Genomic DNA, 18,623 nt, shown 5'->3' with positions numbered 1-18,623 from the left:
GATTAGTTCCTGCCTTGTGCCCTGTGTTGGCTGGGATTGGCTCCAGCAGACCCCCGTGACCCTGTGTTCGGATTCAGCGGGTTGGAAAATGGATGGATGGATTCTGAGGTTTTCAAGTCCTACTTGTTGAGGGGAAAAAATGAAATTAAACAAATTTAGCGCAAGGCTACAATCTAACAAAATGTGTATAAAGTGAAGGGGTTTTTGGGGGGGCTGAAGATTTTCTGGGTCCACACTGCGACTGTGCTGTTGTCTCAAATAACTGCACCTTAGTTCTTAAGATGGCTCTGATTCTGCCTAACGTATGGGTTTTATTTATTTATTTATTTTCCTGCTGTTTTTGAATAGGTGAGAGACAACAAAGCAGCCATGCTGACACTGGCAAGCAAGCTGAAACGAGACGATGGAGTGAAGAGCGGGCGCTCCTCAAACACAGCCCCCGAATCTACTCGGAGAGTATCCATTAGAGATCGGCTGCTGGTCAAAGGTACCTGAGAGCGTCTCGTAAGCACGGCGGAGTTTGTACTTCACTGTGTGAAGCACTTTATTTATCAGAATATTTTATCTGCAAGAGTATGTCATGCTTGTTTCAGTGTACAGTCATGTGAAAAAGAAAGTACACCCTCTTCCAGTTCTAAGGTTTTACATATCGGGACATAATAAAAAAAAAAAAATCATCTGGTCCTCAGCAGGTCTTAAAATTAGGTACCTCAGATGAACAACAACACATGACATATGACACCGTGTCATTATTTATTTAATAAAAACTAAACCAAAATGCAGAAGCAGTGTGTGAAAAGTGAAGTTCACCCTTTCAGCTTCCATCAGAATTAAGAGGGTAGGTATCAGGCAGGTGCGGCTCATCAAATGCACCTGATTAATGGATCACCAGCAAGTGGGACCACCTCTGTAAAAGCAGAAGTGTTGGTCTGGAGCGTTCAGGTGTGTGTGTGTGTGTTAACACAGTGCCAAGGAGGAAACATGTCAGCAGTGATCTCAGTGTTGCTACCCATCAATCTGGGAATGGTTATAAGACCATTTCCAAGCAATTTGAAGTGCATCATTGTACAGTGAGAAAGATTATTCACAAGTGGAAAACATTCAAGATAGTTGCCAGTCTTCCCAGGAGTGGACGTCCCAGCAAATTCACTCCAAGGTCAGACTGTGCCCTGCTCAGAGAAGTTGCATAAAAAACCCAAGAGCTCCATCTCAGACTCTGCAGGCCTCAGTTAGCGAGTTCAGTGTTAAAGTTCATAACAGTACAATTAGACAAAGACTGAACAAGTATGGCTTGCTTGGAAGGGTTGCCAGGAGAAAGCATCTTCTCTCTAAAATGAACATGGCAGCATGGCTTAGGTTTTGCAAAGTTGCATCTGAACAAACCATAAGACTTCTAGAGCAAAGTCCTTTGGACAGACGAGACCAAAGTGGAGATGTTTGGCCATAATGCCCAACTCCACGTTTGATGAAAATCAAACACAGCACATCAGCACAAACACCTCAGACCAACGGTCAGGCATGGTGGTGGATTGCTGATGGTTTGATCTTGTTCTTCAGCCACATGACCTGAGCACCTTGCAGTCTTAGAGTCGACCATCAGCTCCTCTGTATAGCAAAGCAGTCTAGAGTCAAATGTGAGGTCATCTGTCTGACAGCTAAAGCTCGGCCGAAATTGGGTCATGCAGTAGGGCAATGAACCCAAACACACCGGCAAATCTACAACAGAATGGCTGACAAAATATTCCATCAAAGTCCAGACCTGAACCCGACTGAAATGCTGTGGCGGGACCTGAAATGAACTGAAGCAACGTTGTAAAGAAGAGGGGGTCAAAACTCCTGCACAATGATATCAGAGACTTGATAAAGTCAGACAGAAAACGATGACTTCAAGTTATGGCTGCTGGAGGTGCTTCTACAAGCTATTGAATTATGGGGTGTACTTCAGTATTCACACATGGCTTCTCCATTTTGGCTTCATCTTTTGTTAATTCAATAATGATACACTTGGTGGAATCTATTGTGTGTTGTTTCACAGGTTGGATTGAAATAATTTTAGAACTTGCTAAAGACCAGATGTTTTTACTTTATCAAATATGAAGTATAGGGAAAGTATTATAATCGTCCAAAGATTCCATGTTGAGATTTTGACGAATCTCGATGTTTTAGACCTCCCTGACTTTCTTGTATACGAAGCAAAGGGAGACAATTGAAATCCTCCAAAAATTCCACTTTGAGATTTTGATGAATCTTAACATTTTAGACCTGCCTGAGTCCGAAAATACCATTTTTGGAATTGTCTGTGTGTGTGTGTGTGTGTGTTTATGTGTATGTAAACACGATAACCTGAGTTCGCTTTCACTTCGGTCAACCAAATTTTGCATACAAGTATTAGGTACAAAAACGTAGATTTCTATCAACTTTTGGGTTATTTCCGCTAACCGGAAGTGGTACTTTTTTTTATTCATTCCACTGCAGAGTCTGTTTATTCAACTTTTATAATAATTGTTCAATATATTATTAATTTGATTTGATTTTCTCTTGATGGTTCTTTGATGTACATAATATAAAAATCATTGTCTTGTGGTTTACTACTCAAATATCCATCCCCATATGAGTATACGAGAAAGTCCTGGGGAGACCACTCCCTATTTTTGTAATTTGTTTTCACATTACACTTTAATATTAATATTTTTGTAAAGGTTTTGTTTTTGGCCTTTATAAGTATTTCATATGGGGTGAGGGCACCTCCAAGTGAAGCCCTAACCAGTAATAAAGATTGTGAAATTCTCAAGTTTTTATCAAATTCATTTTTTTTATACCAAAACTTTTGGGCTATTTCCGCTAACCGGAAGTGGTACTTTACCCTTTAGTCATGTAGCTGCAGAGTCTGATTTATTCAACTTTAATAATATATTGAACAATTATTATAAAAGTTGATTTGATTTGTTGTTGATGGTTCTTTAATGTACATAATATAAAAATATAATCCTTGTCTTGCGGTTTACTCCTCAAATATCCATCCCCAAATCTGAGGATACGAGAAAGTCTGGGGGGACGACTCCCGATTTTTATTTATTTTTATTTTCTTTATTTTTTTTATGTCCAGATATGTAAAGCCATAGAGTTGTTGTAGGGTGTGCTCTCTTTTTTCACATGACTACATTTCATTGTACAGTATCCTTTTCCATTTTGGAGTTACATAAAAAGTGTCATTTCTTACATAAAAGTTTCTGCTTGCTTTATTTGTAAATGAAACATACGTTCCTTATTTAAATAAGATCAGAGGACTAGAAATGTTCTGAGGGATGTGGTTTTTGAACCGGTTTCTACTGTGAATGGATCGGAAGAAAGACGAGCAGAAAATTTAGTAGAAGCCTGTTTTTCATGTAAGGGAATTCATGCTGAGGTTTGCTGCAGGCTTATCTTCAATAAAAATCATCTCCGAATCTTTATGGCAGCTACGAACAATTGAATTTCAAATGGCAAAAGTAATAGAAGAGGATGAACAACTCTGTAAAGAATACGCTGAGGAAATCTGTGGAGTGCTTTTGTTTTGTAGTTAAGTTGTCGTGGCAAACTCTTTGTCGATTGTTTATTCCTACTGGTGCTTGATGTTTTAGCTCAATGAATATGAGGGGTGACAATTTGATTTCTGGAATGAACCTGTGCAAATATGTGTGCGCTAACAGCTCGTCACCTTCGAAGTCATCTCCTTCTGCAGCTTTGTGTGTGTTAGACGACCGTCGCCATTACTGGAAACATACACTACCGGTCAAGTGTTTGGAGTCGCTTTGAAATGTTCACACTTTTGATAGACATTTGTGCCTTTTTACTTTCTTGTATACGAAGTACAGAGAAAGTATAATAATCATGAAAAAATTTGACCTCGAGATTTTGATGAATCTCGATGTTTTAGACATCCCGAGTCCGAATATACCGTTTTTTGGAGTTATGAGTGTGTGTGTGTCTGTAAATCCAATAACTCAAAAATATAACGAGATAGATTAATGTTATTTGGCATGTGGTTGTTGCACCAAAATTGTAGATCTGTGTTAATGTTTGGGCCAAATCCATCAACCAGAAGTGCTACTTTACATAAACACATACTCGTTTTTTTTTTTTTAATATTCATGCAGCTGATTTATTCAACTTTACTCTGATAATAAATGTTCAATATATTATTCATTTGATTGGATTTGTTGTAGATGGTTCTTTAATGTACATAATATAAAAATATAATCCTTGTCTTGCGGTTTACTCCTCAAATATCCATCCCCATATCTGAGGATACGAGAAATTCGAGGAGAAACCACTCCAGATTTTTTTTTTTTTTTTTTTTATCAAGATACCATTAAAGTAACTTATCTTCCATAGCGGTAGACCCGAGCGTCACTTGGGCAGCTGTAGAGACACGTCTTGCGTAAGCGTTAGGCTCGAGGATTACTCGGGCTGTAAAAGTGCCAACAGTGTCGGTGTCGAACCTTGTTCAAGAAACGATATTGGCGTGTCTTGTGTAAGCCACAGGCCCGAGTGTTACCTGGGCAACGGTGCAGACACTGCTTCTCCTGGTCTCATAATGGCGTCTCGTAAGAAATGTTTTTTAGCCGCTCAGGTGTTACACGCTCTTGACTGAGAGACACGAACAGTGATGATGAAGTGAAACTGAAATGGACAATGTAATCGATAGTGATTTTGATGAATCTGAAAGTGACGCTCGTGTCAGTCGCACATGTCCAGTGTGCTGTTCAAAAACTGGAAAGAAAATCCGCAAGGAATCACACAACTATTATCCCGACTGTGACACTGGATTGTGTATTTCACTGTGCTTCAAGATATACAGTACCACACAAATGACACATTTTGACATTGAATACCATATTAGCATTAATTTTATTATTATAATTATGTGTATTATACTTTCTACACTTCTGACTTGGTACTTTTAGTGTTTTGCATGTTTTACAATAGAAATGTCAGATTTAATACATTTTTTCAAGCCAAAAAGTTTTCAAGGAAATAAAAAGTAATGCTAAGGTGGCAACAGCCACCGCTGAGACCTTACTACACTGTGTAAGTGTCAGTTACTGCTTTTCAATTTATTATTCACTTCGGACTGCAGCGCCCCGTTTTCAACAGCCGTTCTTCAGCATCCCATTGGTCCGCTCCCTTGGCTTTTCCTTGATTAGTAGCATCAATCGGCTGTGAGGGAAACCTTTGTAATTAGCACCATTCTGTTCACTTGCTTTGCAACGGACTGACATTTCTGAAGTTCAGTTCTGGGTTCTGAAATGGCCGAAATGAAGTGGCTTCGCAAGTCCGTCTCTTGGTTTCTTTACGGAATGAAGGTTCTTCCATGTGACAGATTGCCAAAACAATGAAGATTTCATCCTAAGGTGTCTATGACTGTCTTGAGAGAAGAGGGCGAGCTGGATAGGAATAGCATGGGAAGGTCCAAAAAACAGAGGAGGAGGAGGCCATCAGATTGTGTAGCCTGAGAAATAAACTCCTTGCCTCTCCTTGGTCGCCGTCTTCATTACACACACACACACCAAATCCCAGTGTTGTCTGCAACAGAGGAAGGACGACTGCAGGATGTTGAGCTTAATGCCCTTTTCCAGTCATCTTCTATTCCATGTCCGTGTTCTTTTTGCCCATTTGAACCCTTTCTTTTTATTTTCCAGTTTCACGTATGACTTTTTCTATTAAAATCTTCCTCTAAGACCAGCATCCTGGAATCCTCGTTTTCTCTGTGGCAGATTAGATTAGTTTAGATAACCTTTATTGATCGCAGAGGGAAATTCAGTTGCATGCAGCAGCAGAAACATAGAAAAAACAAGAATACAGCCTCCCAGGACCGATTAATACTGCCAGTCCATCAATCAGTCCGTTGTAAAGCTGAGGGGCGCATACAGCCCCCTAACCCCGACACAGACAGGCGGGATGACAGGTTTACCACCCAGCACATGGTGTGTTTACAATTGGGGAGCGTTTCACCCTTCTCCCTATGGGACAGCACATAAAGCACCCAAGGCTCACGGCCCACCACATTTCCTTCTGCCTCCACTCCTCTTCATATATCTATATTTATCTTCTTATATAATACACTACCTTGTCTGTCCAGGATTTTAAATTGCCTGCAGCTCACAAACTGTTAAACCTATTGACCTAAAATTTGGCACACATATACTACGTGACGTCTACTATCTGCTTTCGGGGTGACGATTGAACTCCAAGGCTATTCCTTTTTTTATTTTATTTTATTGTAGAATCAACTCTCGGCAGCGACCAGCAGGGCGGCTGTGCAGCGCATGCGTACGGACGCCGTTCTCATTCCCTACCACCTTCGCCATCACTTCCTCTACCTCTTCAGATCTTAAAACATTCTTGAGGCAGACTGAAAACTTAAGTGCCAGCTTAAGTGAAAAATGAAGGAAAATGTACTAAGTAATTGCAATACAAACACTGATTTAATCAGTTTTAACGCGAAAAGATGCCGACGAAAGAAGAGAAGAAGCAGACCGCTAGGTTGGAGAAAAGAAGAGATGCTCGGGAAACAGCAAGCGCATCAACATCTGAGCAAACAAACGATAAACGTACAGAGAAAGAGGAAGAACTATGAGTGCTCAAGTCATGTGCATTCATGTGCAGTGCGCCGTTACTGGTATATATTAAATTATCCTCACAGGTGGCGCAGTGGTAGTGCTGCTGCTTTGCAGTAAGGAGACTGTGGAAGATTGTGGGTTCGCTTCCCGGTTCCTCCCTGTGTGGATAGCGCTTTGAGTACAGTGGAACCTCGGTTCACGAACGTCTCGGTACACGTACAAATCGGTTTACGACCAAAATGTTCGCCAAACTTTTGCCTCGGTTCACGACCACACACTCGGTATACGAACAAGCCAGGTTCCCTTTCGGTTTGTACATGTTCAGTCTCCCTGAGCATTTCCTGTGCAGCGAGAGAGTGAGAGAGGCGCGCACACACACACACAGGCGCTCCAGGCTCGCAAAAGAGTGACACACTCATGCACACACACACAGGCGCACACACGAGAGAGAGCGAGCGAGCGAGCAAGAGGGAGGGAGGGACGCATAAGTTAGAGAAGGCTTGTTTTTGTTTTCAGTTCTGTTTACAGCGATCAGTTCGTAGCCTGCATTGTTGCAATGTTACTTTTCTTGGTGGTTTATTAGTTATGGATTTTTCAAATGTTCATTTTTTTCCCTGTGCTTAAAACTCATTAAAAAAAAAAAAAAAAAAAAGTGTTTTTAGCGAGCGGTTCTTAGCACTATAGCGCAAACTATTGCAGTGTTAGTTTTCTCTGTTGTTCAAGGTTTTCTCAGCGTTATTCAATGTTTTTAAATTTAGTTTACTATTACACTGTGCATTCTATGGTATAATTAACTATATTTGTGCTTAAAAATTAAAAAAAAAATAAAAATTTACATACAGTTCGTACGGTCTGGAACGGATTAATTGTATTTACATACAATCCTATGGGGGAAATTGCTTCGGTTTACGACCAGAGTTTTGGAACGAATTATGGTCGTGAACCGAGGTTCCACTGAATTATGGTCGTGAACCGAGGTTCCACTGTGCTGAGAAAAGTGCTATATAAATGTAATGAATTATTATTATTATTAAAACATCCAACATCTGTCCACTTTTCACGAGAGAACTACTTAACGGATTTAGATCAGTTTTTTTTCTGTAATTTGCTTTAACTCTTTTAGGGCTAATTTTTTTTTTGTTTCTTTTCTCCCAGGGCTGAATATTTTACCAAAAACTAACATTTTTTAAAAAAGAACACAAAGCAATTGTTTAACATATCAAATCAACAAATAATATTTACTTTTGACAAATGTTACTGTCTTGCATGTTGTATGAGCCTGAATTCTCTATGTGTTGTTTTGATGCCTATTTTTCAATTGTCTGTTGCTGCATTTTCTAACATATATTGTTAGTGTGTACTGTAGAGAGACAAGTCACCCATTTGCCATCGTGCCATGCCACTGCCACCAAGTTTTCTGCCTGCATGAAAACCGTATTGTCACCTCTTTTCATCTTCTGAAACTTTATGAACTTTATGTATGGCATTATAGCCTGGCTCACCCCATGGGATTTGCTTCTGTTTATTACAGAAGTGAATAAAACTTTGCAGCAGCACGTACCTAAGCCACCAGGGGACAAAACACGTTTGGACCAATGCTCCCTGAAGTTATATCACCAGTTCTGTCCCATCTCTATTTGTAATGCCACAGCACGCTTCATCTCGTCTTTCGTTGTGGGTTTCCACTTTGAATAACGAGAATGCGATGCAAACGCAGCCCGCGATTCAAAAAAAATCTCTGCCTACCTGTTTGTCTCGTCTGACAGTAGCTGAAAAGCAGCATCAGGAGAGAGCAGCCTGAAGTACAGCAGCTAGTGATCTGTCGTGTCCAAATGCAAGCCATACCGTCTTGTAAACTCCGGTAGCCATATCGGCTCTCAACGGATCAATGTATGTGTATTTATCCCATGCGAACCTTGCTGTAGATGCATCGGCTGCGCGAAGGCACTCAACTGGCAGCAGATCCGCTCGCGCGGCATCGGCTGGTGTCTGATCAGCTGATGCCTGCTTCTAACTCTCTTGCTCGATCTCCTGATCACTGCCAATAAAGTCCGATTCTGAAAAATCAAGAGTCCGACTCCGCGGTAATGCGCAAAACAACGTCTGCCAAGTGTTTTCTTTTCTGCACTTGCTTCGCTCCCTTTTCACATGTCGATGCCATCTTGCCATTGTTTACATTTCGCAACTCACGCACACGCAATGTTTATTTGCCGAGTCAACGAGTCTAGCATTCCTCCAAGCACAGAGGGAATGCCTGTGACATGACAGTGAGATTTGTCGCCATTAACAGCTGATTGTCGCCCTTTATCCCTGGATGTCGACTTTTGTCGACATTCGCCTTCAACCCCTCCTGTCGACAAAAGTCGACATCCGCCCTAAAAGAGCTACCATTCCGGTTGATTTTGCGACTTCTCTCATTGCGCTAAGTATCATAGTTCGGTAGTGGTACCGATTTATTTGTGTGAATCAAAGAGAGAGACTTAGCGGGTTGAGGGAATGGGGGTGGGGCCTTCCTCACTCATGCACCAGCCTCGCTAGCGAACTAGAGAACTAGTTCACGGATTTAGATCAGGCTTTTCTCTAGAATTTACTTGAACATTCCGGTTGATTTTTGTGACTTGTCTCCTCGCGTTAAGAATCATAGTTGGCTTGCAGGAGTGATATATTCGTGCTAATCCGAGACCGAGGCCGCAGGCCGATAGGAGGGGGAAGCGTGACGTCAGGAGTATAGAGCGAGGCGGGGCCCTCCTCGCTGTCCTGTTTCACTTCTTTCTACACGGGCAAAACTGTGGGAGACAGCTAGTAAATAAATAAATAAATAATAATATAAAAAAATATCGAACATAGCATAATTTAATAATCCACACAGTTTTTTCCATGTTATTTACCCCTATGTGGTTTGTAGTGATTACAGTGTAGGGCCATTAAGCCGGGGTGATTGGGGTCTAAACTGCTTAACCGCGGCTTAGGTGGTCCGCGGCTTAAATATTTTTTGATAATGCATAAATTACAATAAATAATGAAAAAATAAATGTTTTTTGATCACAATCCTTTCTCAAGAAATGTTCTTAATTTGTTTTCATCTTTGATCCATCCGCGTAGTGTTGACTCGGGTACCCCTAACTCTCTGCTTACTTTAATGCGAGTTTCGCCGTTTCGTATTCTTTCGATGACATCCAGCTTTTGCTGAACATCATATGAAGCGTGTTTACGTTTATTACTCATGGCGTAAAAATTTTTAAAGCAAATATGATGTGCTCGCTTTAGATTCAGAAACTGAAGTGATTTACGTTGGGTTTGTGACAATTTCAAGTTTTATCAGATTATCGAATTAAAAATAATACTTTAAATATGAGTCGATTTTTTGCGGATTTACTTTGTAGCATTGTAAGGTGTGAATCAGTTACAATGGCGGCCTCCATAATGCTGACACTCGGCATGTATAAAACAGATTAATATTTGAATTTCATTGTAAGTTATTGTTTATTGATAAATAAAAGACTAATCTTCTATAAATACCTCTTTAAAGTTGTAAGCCAGCATTTAAATATTTAATCCACGATAGTGCATAGCATGTCAATCACGGACATTCAAAATGCCAAAATGACAGCTGTCAACACCTGTCTCGAGTGTTTGAGAGGCCATGTTTAGGTCCGTACCATAGTGTCAAAAAAATTGGGATCCAAGCTTTTTGCGCGGATTACTGGCCCGTGGCTTAATGGCCCTACACTGTGCCAAGAAAAAAAAATTCATGGAGATAACATATCTGATAGAGCAGGCGTCTGTGGTGGCCGACAGCAAACTATGAAAAATATCTTGTTGTTTATCTTGCGTTTGTTGTGTCACATAATCCAGACATAAAGTCACCCAGAGATGGTATTACATCAGCAGTGTTGGACGTTGGTTTTTTTTGTTTTATATCTGATTGAAATTAAAATATGGCAGATTTTAGCACGGGCAGGTTTTTTTTACTGCATTATTTTACTACTGAATAAGAAAAACCGAAGGTGCAAAATAAACAAACAAGAACAGAGAAGAATATAAAAGCGCAGGTAAATCTGGAGAAACTCTGCTTCTGGCGCTTCCCTTTTCATGGTGGCTCCTCTTGATGGCTGTCACTTGATCGCGGTCTCTTTTCGTTCTTTTCTTTCTGTTATCTTTGTTCTCGGGGCTCTGTTTTTATTCCGATAAACAGTGTTGCATACGCAGCAGCTACTTACTTGGCTTGCAGCACATTAGTGTGCCGTTCTCGATCGTCTCGGCAAATTCCCCGTAATGCTGATTTGATTTTTTTTTTTTTTCCTGTCACGGCAGCTAATGAGTTTCTCAAATGTCAGAAGTCGGTGTTGTAATCGTCTTTTTTGCTAAGATCAATGCTCAGTTCCTAAGCTCGTCTTTTCAGTCACAGCCATCCTGGTGAGGTCCTGTCTGTTCATTCGTTGGAGACTTTAGATTTTTCATTATTTGTTATAAAGGCGGCGCGGTTTTTGTGGGCAAGTTATTTATTTATGGATTTATTGCTTTAAGGTGGCACTGGGTGGCCTTAATTCTTAAATTGCAGTCACGACGTTTGTGGGCAGAGAGTAAGGCACCGCGTCTACTCATTTACTCGCAGCAAAACGCCATATGTTGGGGGGTCAGGAGCAAAGGCCAGTTTAGAGTTTAGACACCGGGACGACATTCACAACTCTACATGAGAAACTCCCGGATGTGCAATATGAAGGTAGAGTGCTGGATTTGTGAGGCCATCAGCTTCTGTTTGTGCTTGCTGTAAAGTTTATTTGACTGCAGCGTCACGTGTGTTTGGTGTAATTTGTCTCATCGTTCCTTTTTCATCATTGTAGCAAAGTATAGGAATTAGAAACCCATGACTCACCTGGAAAGAACCACCTGACTGGGAGGGCCAATAAAAGCGAAAAGGGGGAGGGGCTTAACCGTACTTGGAAAAGGTAAGAAGGTGCAGCAGCAAAAGTGTCACGGGGCAAACTGTGCTGCCTACAGGAGGAGTTTTCGGAGAGCCCGGGTTCATTCATGGAAGGCGAGGAGACCTTTTTATGGAGGACACAGGAGAGAGCCTGACGTGTGTGTCAGCGTGAGGAGGCGGTATGGGATCGACGTGAAGTGTGTGGCTCAGCGTAAAATTCCACAATAACGGAAAATAAAACCGTATTTCCACTGATGGACGTTCAAAGGATCTTTATTTTTAAACTCTTATTTAACAGATTGATGTTTTGCGTATTTGTGTTTTATTTTGTATTGTCATCTATCTGTCAGTGGGGGGGTTGCACCACAGCATAGGATTTGAGTAAACAGCCAATTTATTTGCTTACAATGAAAACTTGATGTCAGTCATCATTCTGCTCCTGTTGATGTGCTCTGAACTTGTTACGTGGTTAGTAGCAAAGAAGCGTTGGTCACTCGTTTTATTCATTTTTAGATGCATATTTGTGTCATCCCGGGGGCCGGAAAAGGGTCCAGAGGAGCGTGACAGATGGAGCAACTGGACGTATGTAAGTCATCCATCCATCCATCCATCCATCCATTATCCAACCCGCTATATCCTAACTACATGGTCACGGGGGTCTGCTGAGCCAATCCCAGCCAACACAGGGTGCAAGGCAGGAACCAAATCTCGGGCAGGGCACCAGCCCACCGCAGTATGTAAGTCCTCTCCTGATTAATTAGAATACCTGAAACATGGCCCACTCTGGCATACGACATACCACTTTTACAATGATCCAAGATTATTTTGTCGTTGAGAGACCGCATTTTATGCTCACTCTTAGCTTTTGAGGGATTACTTTGACTGCTTAATTGCATTTTAGGAGCCGTTGTTTCTACTGAAAAAAAGGATGTACACCATCATCAAATTCTTCCATGAGAACCCTAAATACAATGAAGACTGGTCATTTATGTTAGAATGCCTAGAAGGGGCTCTGGTGGTCTTGTGGCCTCGGACCCTCTGCAGATTTTATTTTTTTCTCCAACCGTCTGGGGGTTTTTTTTTTCTGACCTCCCTGGCCATCAGACCTTACTCTAATTCTATGTTAATTAGTGTTCCCTAATTTTATTTCGGATTTATTTTACTTTCTTCATCATGTAAAGCACTTTGAGCTCCATCATGTGTATGAAAATGTGCTCTAGAAATAAATGCTGCTGTTGTTGAAATGCGGGACGTGGAAGGGGAATAGCGGGACGCAAATGGTGAAATAAGGAGACGTGGGAGGCAAATAACGAGATGCGAACAGAATTAAGCTGAAGTGTTGAGTGCTGGAGAGAGGCTGTGGATATGTGAAATGGAGGGAGGCTACAGCGGGGCAGGCCTGCGCATAACATCACCTCGTTTGTGTGGATTGCGCATCATGCTTAATGTGCGACTAATTCAAGTTTTGCATTTTGGAGCTTCATTTTTGTTTTTTCTTATTTTGAATCCGCAGTTGGTGTGACTCGATCCCCGAACATGGAGGGTTGACGGAAATTGTTTTTATCCATTTGAGCAAACAACTTTTCATATATTCATTGTTTTTTTTTTGTTTTGTTTTTTCTGTCCTCCCTGGCCATACAGACCTGACTTTTATTCTATGTTAATTAGTATTGCCTAATTTTACTTTTTATATATTGTCTTTTTTTCCTCTTTCTTCATCCTGTAAAGGACTTTGAGCGACATTTGTATGAAAATGTGCGATAGAAATAAATATTGTTGTTGTCGTATGTTTAAATGATATTTGGCTCTTCTGCTCAGCACATTATTTATGTGGCCGTCTTTACAAGAAAGATTCGCAAAACTCGAGACCTTCTGTTTTTGCTTTTAATTTCCAAATTGATTGTTTTGGTTGATTGACTTTACGTCAGGGCTCTCCAACCTTTTTTCCTCCATGAGAGCTACTTTTACACAATGAAAATGGCTGAGAGCTTCTCATGTTTTCTAACTTTTATTCTCACAGCTTATTTCAACCCAAACAAACTGAATACGCTTGTTTTGCCTGAACATTTACAAAATGTTGGTATCCACAAGTCTCAGTTTGCATTAAAACATCACAAAAAATGTTTAGTTCACCTGCAAGTGCATTTTCCAGTGTATCTCACACTATTAAATTAAAACGTGAATGCTGTCAAAACAAAACAATGCAGTTCCAAATACACTTATTCTTGTTTCGGCTGCTCCCGTTAGGGGTTGCAACAGCGGATCATCTTCTTCCATGTCTTTCTGTCCTCATCATCTTGCTCTGTCACCACCATCACCAGCATGTCCTTCTCTCACCACATCCATAAACCTCCTCTTAGGCCTTCCTCTTCTCCTCTTGCCTGGCAGCTCTATCCTTAGCACCCTTCTCCCATTATACCCCTCATCTCTCCTCTGCACATGTCCAAACCAAGCAATTCCAAATCCACAGATATGACTTTATTGTCACTTTATTCACATGTCCAGTCGCATGTGTGATGTGTTGTTTAGTTAGTCAGATGACTGGCACTGAGGTGTATGGTGGAGTGGAGCCACTCTGTAGTTCACTCTTATAGAGTCATTTCAATGTCCGTCTGTCAGTCTTGTTCTGAACTTTGATTTCATGACATTCATGTCACAGACTCACAGAGGTATGGAGACCCAAACATAGCAGACATTTTCAGAGCTGCTTGGTGAAGTCTTCTAGTTATCTGGCTCTACTTCATCCCTGATGGAGGATCGCAGGAATCGTGGGAAAGAGGGGACCTTTCATCGGATTGGCTGGCCCAGCACTGTTTCAGCCATGGAATGGCCAAATGGGGAGGCTGCTTGATGGATGAGGTCTCCAGGACTCTAAATATATCCAAATCTTATTATAGTATGTGATATCATTCTACTGTTAAATTCTGCTCCGTACTTTTAAAATTTTTATTTTTATACTGTATTGAGGATTTGTTCTATTCTGTGTGTTGTATTGTATTGTACTGCACGCCCAACCTACCTGGAAACGGGTCTCTCTTTTTCCCTACAAGGTTTTTTTGGGAGTTTTTCCTTGTCTGCTTAGAGCACAGGTGTCAAACTCCAGGCCTGGAGGGCCGCAGTGGCTGCAGGTTTTCATTCTAACCCTTTTCCTAATCAGTGACCAGTTTTCACTGCTAATTCACTTTTTCCCCCTTTTATTTTAACAACCATGTTAGAAGGATTCAGTCCTCTGAATTGATTCGTTTCCTCATTAAATGACAGCCAAACAGAAATGAGAGCTTAAACTGGGGCTTCAAACTCCAACCAGTTTCTTTAATGAGAAGCCAATGATTGCTTGCTGTTAATTAAACCCGTTATTTAATTCCACGGCTTGTTGCTGCTCTCGTTCTACAACAGCAGACATTTCCAAAACTGTTGATTTTCTGTTTTTTATAAGAACATCGTCAAAGTGTTTTGAGATATTAACCTTACTGAGACCATCACCTTTCTTTATTTTCAGATATTGTGTGATGTGGCGGCTTGTTTTGTCTCATTATTGTTTGGCTGGTAATTAAGGAAAAAAACTAAAGGGCCTGAGTCAAGTTAATTAAAAAGTAATTAGCAGCAAAAATTGGTCACTAATTAAGAAGATGGTTAGACTGAAAACCTGCAGCCACTGCGGCCCTCCAGGACTGGAGTTCGACACCCCTGGCTTAGAGAGTCGAGGCTGGGGGGCTGTCAAGAGGCAGAGTCTGTTAAAGCCCATTGCGGCACTTCTTGTGTGATTTTGGGCTATACAAAAATAAATTGTATTGTATTGTACTAAGCTCCAGAAATGCTGAGAATACTGTTGAGACTTTAGCTGCACATTATTTTGAAGGTTTACTAATATATACAGTAATATAGAAAATCCAATGTCTGTCTGTCTGCTTTTCAACTTGAGAACTACTTAACGGATTTAGATCAGGTTTTTTTCTGTAATTTGCTTGAACATTCCGGTTGATTTTGTGACTTCTGTCATTGTGCTAAGTATCATAGTTCGCTAGTGGTACCGATTTATTTGCGCGAATCAAAGAGAGAGACTCAGCGGGTCGAGGGAATGGGGGGGCGGAGCCCTCCTCACTCGCACACCAGCCTCGCTAGCGAACGAGAGAACTACTTCACGGATTTAGATTGGGCTTTTTTCTAGAATTTGCTTGAACATTCCAGTTGGTTTTGTGACTTGTCTCCTCACGTTAACAATCATAGTTCGCTTGCAGGAGTGATATATTCGTGCTAATCCGAGAAACATGCAGCGGGTTGGGGCTTCCTCACTCACTCGCCAGCTTCAGGGTGTGTTCCTTAACTCCGCTTAGCTAGCGAATGAGAGAACAATTGAATTCAACGTTGTTTGATATTTAAAATCAAGTGTTACTTAGGTCTTGATGAGTTTGAGTCCGGATATTCTCTTAAGTGTCTGCCACATTGAAAAGAGAGATTGCAATTCAGATTGTGGATTGTGATTTTTGTGTTCAAAGGATCGTGCTATGCTGCGGTGGGTTGGCACCCTGCCCAGGATTGGTTCCCTGCCTTGTGCCCTGTGTTGGCTGGGATTGGCTCCAGCAGACCCCCGTGACCCTGTGTCCGGATTCAGCGGGTTGGAAAATGGATGGATGGATGGATCGTGCTATGATTTTTTGGAAAGATCGCCCACACCCCTAATTTGACTAATCAAGTTTACAAATTTATGTAGGATTCATTAACCCTTTGGTGAGCTACTGGTAGCTCACGAGCGACATGTTAGAGACCCCTGCTCAGCGTTCTCTCATTTCAGGCGTGTGTGTGTGTTTTTAATGACCCCCTGTCTGTGCCCACTCACTCGCATCACCTTTGTATCACATACTACTGTGAACCCCTCTGTAACCCTGAGCTGCAAGTTTACAAAATGGATGAGCGACTTTTCCTTGTCTCAATTTGGGATGCATTATGGGAGTCCCTGGTTAACCCTTTAATGCTGTGAAATGTGTAAACATCACTTTACTTTGAGTTTTTCTTTGCTGAGATTATGTAGTGTTTGTTTTTGGAAATTGTAAAGAAGCGTTTGTGAAATCTGCGTGTCGTCCTCTTCTGGTTTCGTTGGTGATTACAGATAAATAATAACAGTATAGTGCTGTTTGTTTAAAGTAATTGAGTTATTCAAATGCTTTATTGAGGTTTCTTTCTTTCTTTCAAGATGTCCAGATGTACGTGTTGAGAGTGTGAGCGGTGGCGATGACTTATTTCTGCGCACACACGGTGCCTCGCTGATTGACAGCGCTTTGATATATCAATAGTCTGAATGTGCCGGGCCTCCGTTCAGGGTAATGATGTGTGCTGCCGACTGAGCAATGCCATTTTGATATTCATTAGTGACATTTTGGCAGAGGCAGTCATTTCAGCGCTTGACATTCTGTCTCGCTCTGGATTATTGTTTTCCCGCTGCTTTTACATTTCATGTTATTGACGTGGCCCTGTCTGGGAGCAGTGGAGGCGCAAAGATAGGATCTTTGAAATGAATACACTGTTAACGGAAAATGAACATTTGCATTTGGAAAAAAACAATCCATACCTTGCTTTGACATACGTAAGTTTCCTTTTGGAAGTCGATGGATAACAAGAGGATGGGTCTTTTATTTACAGACCTGGACAAATGTGTTGGACTCCCTGCAGCCCATCCACAAAGTGCTGTATGCCCCCTGAAAAGCAATGACATGAGAAGCTATGGTACCCTGTAGACCTGCATGCCTTGGAGATGTCACTGAGTAACACGAACCAAGTATGACAAGAGATCAGGTACTGCAAGCTTGTAAATACCAGGGTGGTCCAGATCCAATTATGCAATTTTTATTACGCTATAACTTATTAAGTTTATTACATAGAGAATTCACAAAAAAATCTTTTTGTTGCTGATAGATGGCAGCACCTGCCCTGCATTCCAAAATGGCGGGAAGACGGTTGTCAGGCGAAAAGCAATTCTTTTGTCTTGTATTGTTTTCCTGCATTGTTTTAAAAGTTGCATAATTAGATCTGGACCACCCTATACAGAAAGACCCCCGCTTAAGAAATCCCAGCGCTAAACAAAACAGCGTTAAAAGAGGTCATCTTAACACACAAATAATGGGGATAGGAGAAACAGGACAGAGAATACAAAAGTTAATAATTTTTTTTGGTTTTATTTTGTAACATGTGTAATTACTTTTTTATTACATTAATCAGACATTTTTTATTGCTAATATCGATTTTTATTCATAAATCATTCATGAAAATCAAAAATATTCGAGTAAATACATAATTTATGTTTGTGATGAGGAAAGTTCTTTTTGTTTTTTTGTGAAGAAGTCATCTAACGTCGTTTGCCTCTTTTCTCTGTCGTTCAGCAAGCAATTGTCGATAGGAAGACATCGCATCAATGACACTTCGTCTTGCCTTTGAACTTCTAGCAAAATTTGGATCGTTTTGTATAAACTTGATCCATAATTTCTGTAATAGTGGCTAAACTTTTTTTTTTTTTTTTTGAAAATCCGTTGAAAGTTTGTAACTATTCGTCCCGCACGCTAACACGAGACGATTGCTACCGCTAATCTGTCCTATGTGACAGCAGATGATAAAAGGATAGGCCAACATCACACCTCAATAAATTTCCTGTATACCCTTCATTCTACATGGTTCAGTCCCTTAATGCCAGTGCATTTATAGCCCACAAAAAAACTAATAGTCAATATCTATCATCACATTACATAAAAAAATAAAATAAAATAAAATAATCCCTTACACATGCACCCCCCCAAAAATAACCCTTATATTGTAGCGCCACAAATATATACATCTATATACACAATAACAGTATTCCTTCTCCCGGTTCCCCTTCCAGAGATGGTAAATAGATCCACAGTTGTCCACAATTCTGCCCCACTGATGCCGGCAGGCAAAACGAGGACTTCTGACAATTGCGGACTCCTAGCACAATCACATCTTCGTCATAAAAGACATACAGTCAGTCTTGCGCCATGATACAATACAGTAAGTCCTTTGATATAGCTCACCCGAGTCTGTAGGAATTAGCGGAACGTTCAATTCCTCGATCAAAAGAATTACTTCCA

The 18,623-nt window shown here is 40.9% G+C and overlaps 1 protein-coding gene across 1 annotated transcript in view; it reads left to right on the top strand.

The window, feature by feature from the left end:
• The window catches only part of ube2f (ubiquitin-conjugating enzyme E2F (putative)), a 164,412-nt gene that overhangs the window by 17,915 nt on the left and 127,874 nt on the right, over positions 1-18,623 (top strand). Inside the window, exon 2 of the mRNA XM_028808029.2 lies at positions 349-487. Within this exon, the coding sequence (XP_028663862.1) occupies positions 370-487 (118 nt within the window). The 5' untranslated portion in view covers positions 349-369. The remainder of the gene's footprint in view (positions 1-348; positions 488-18,623) is intronic.

The sequence above is a fragment of the Erpetoichthys calabaricus genome, chromosome 8 (assembly GCF_900747795.2).
Source record: "Erpetoichthys calabaricus chromosome 8, fErpCal1.3, whole genome shotgun sequence".
Classification (NCBI taxonomy): domain Eukaryota; kingdom Metazoa; phylum Chordata; class Cladistia; order Polypteriformes; family Polypteridae; genus Erpetoichthys; species Erpetoichthys calabaricus.
The sequence above is the reverse complement of the archived record's forward strand: the minus strand, read 5'-3'. Positions and strand labels throughout refer to the sequence as shown.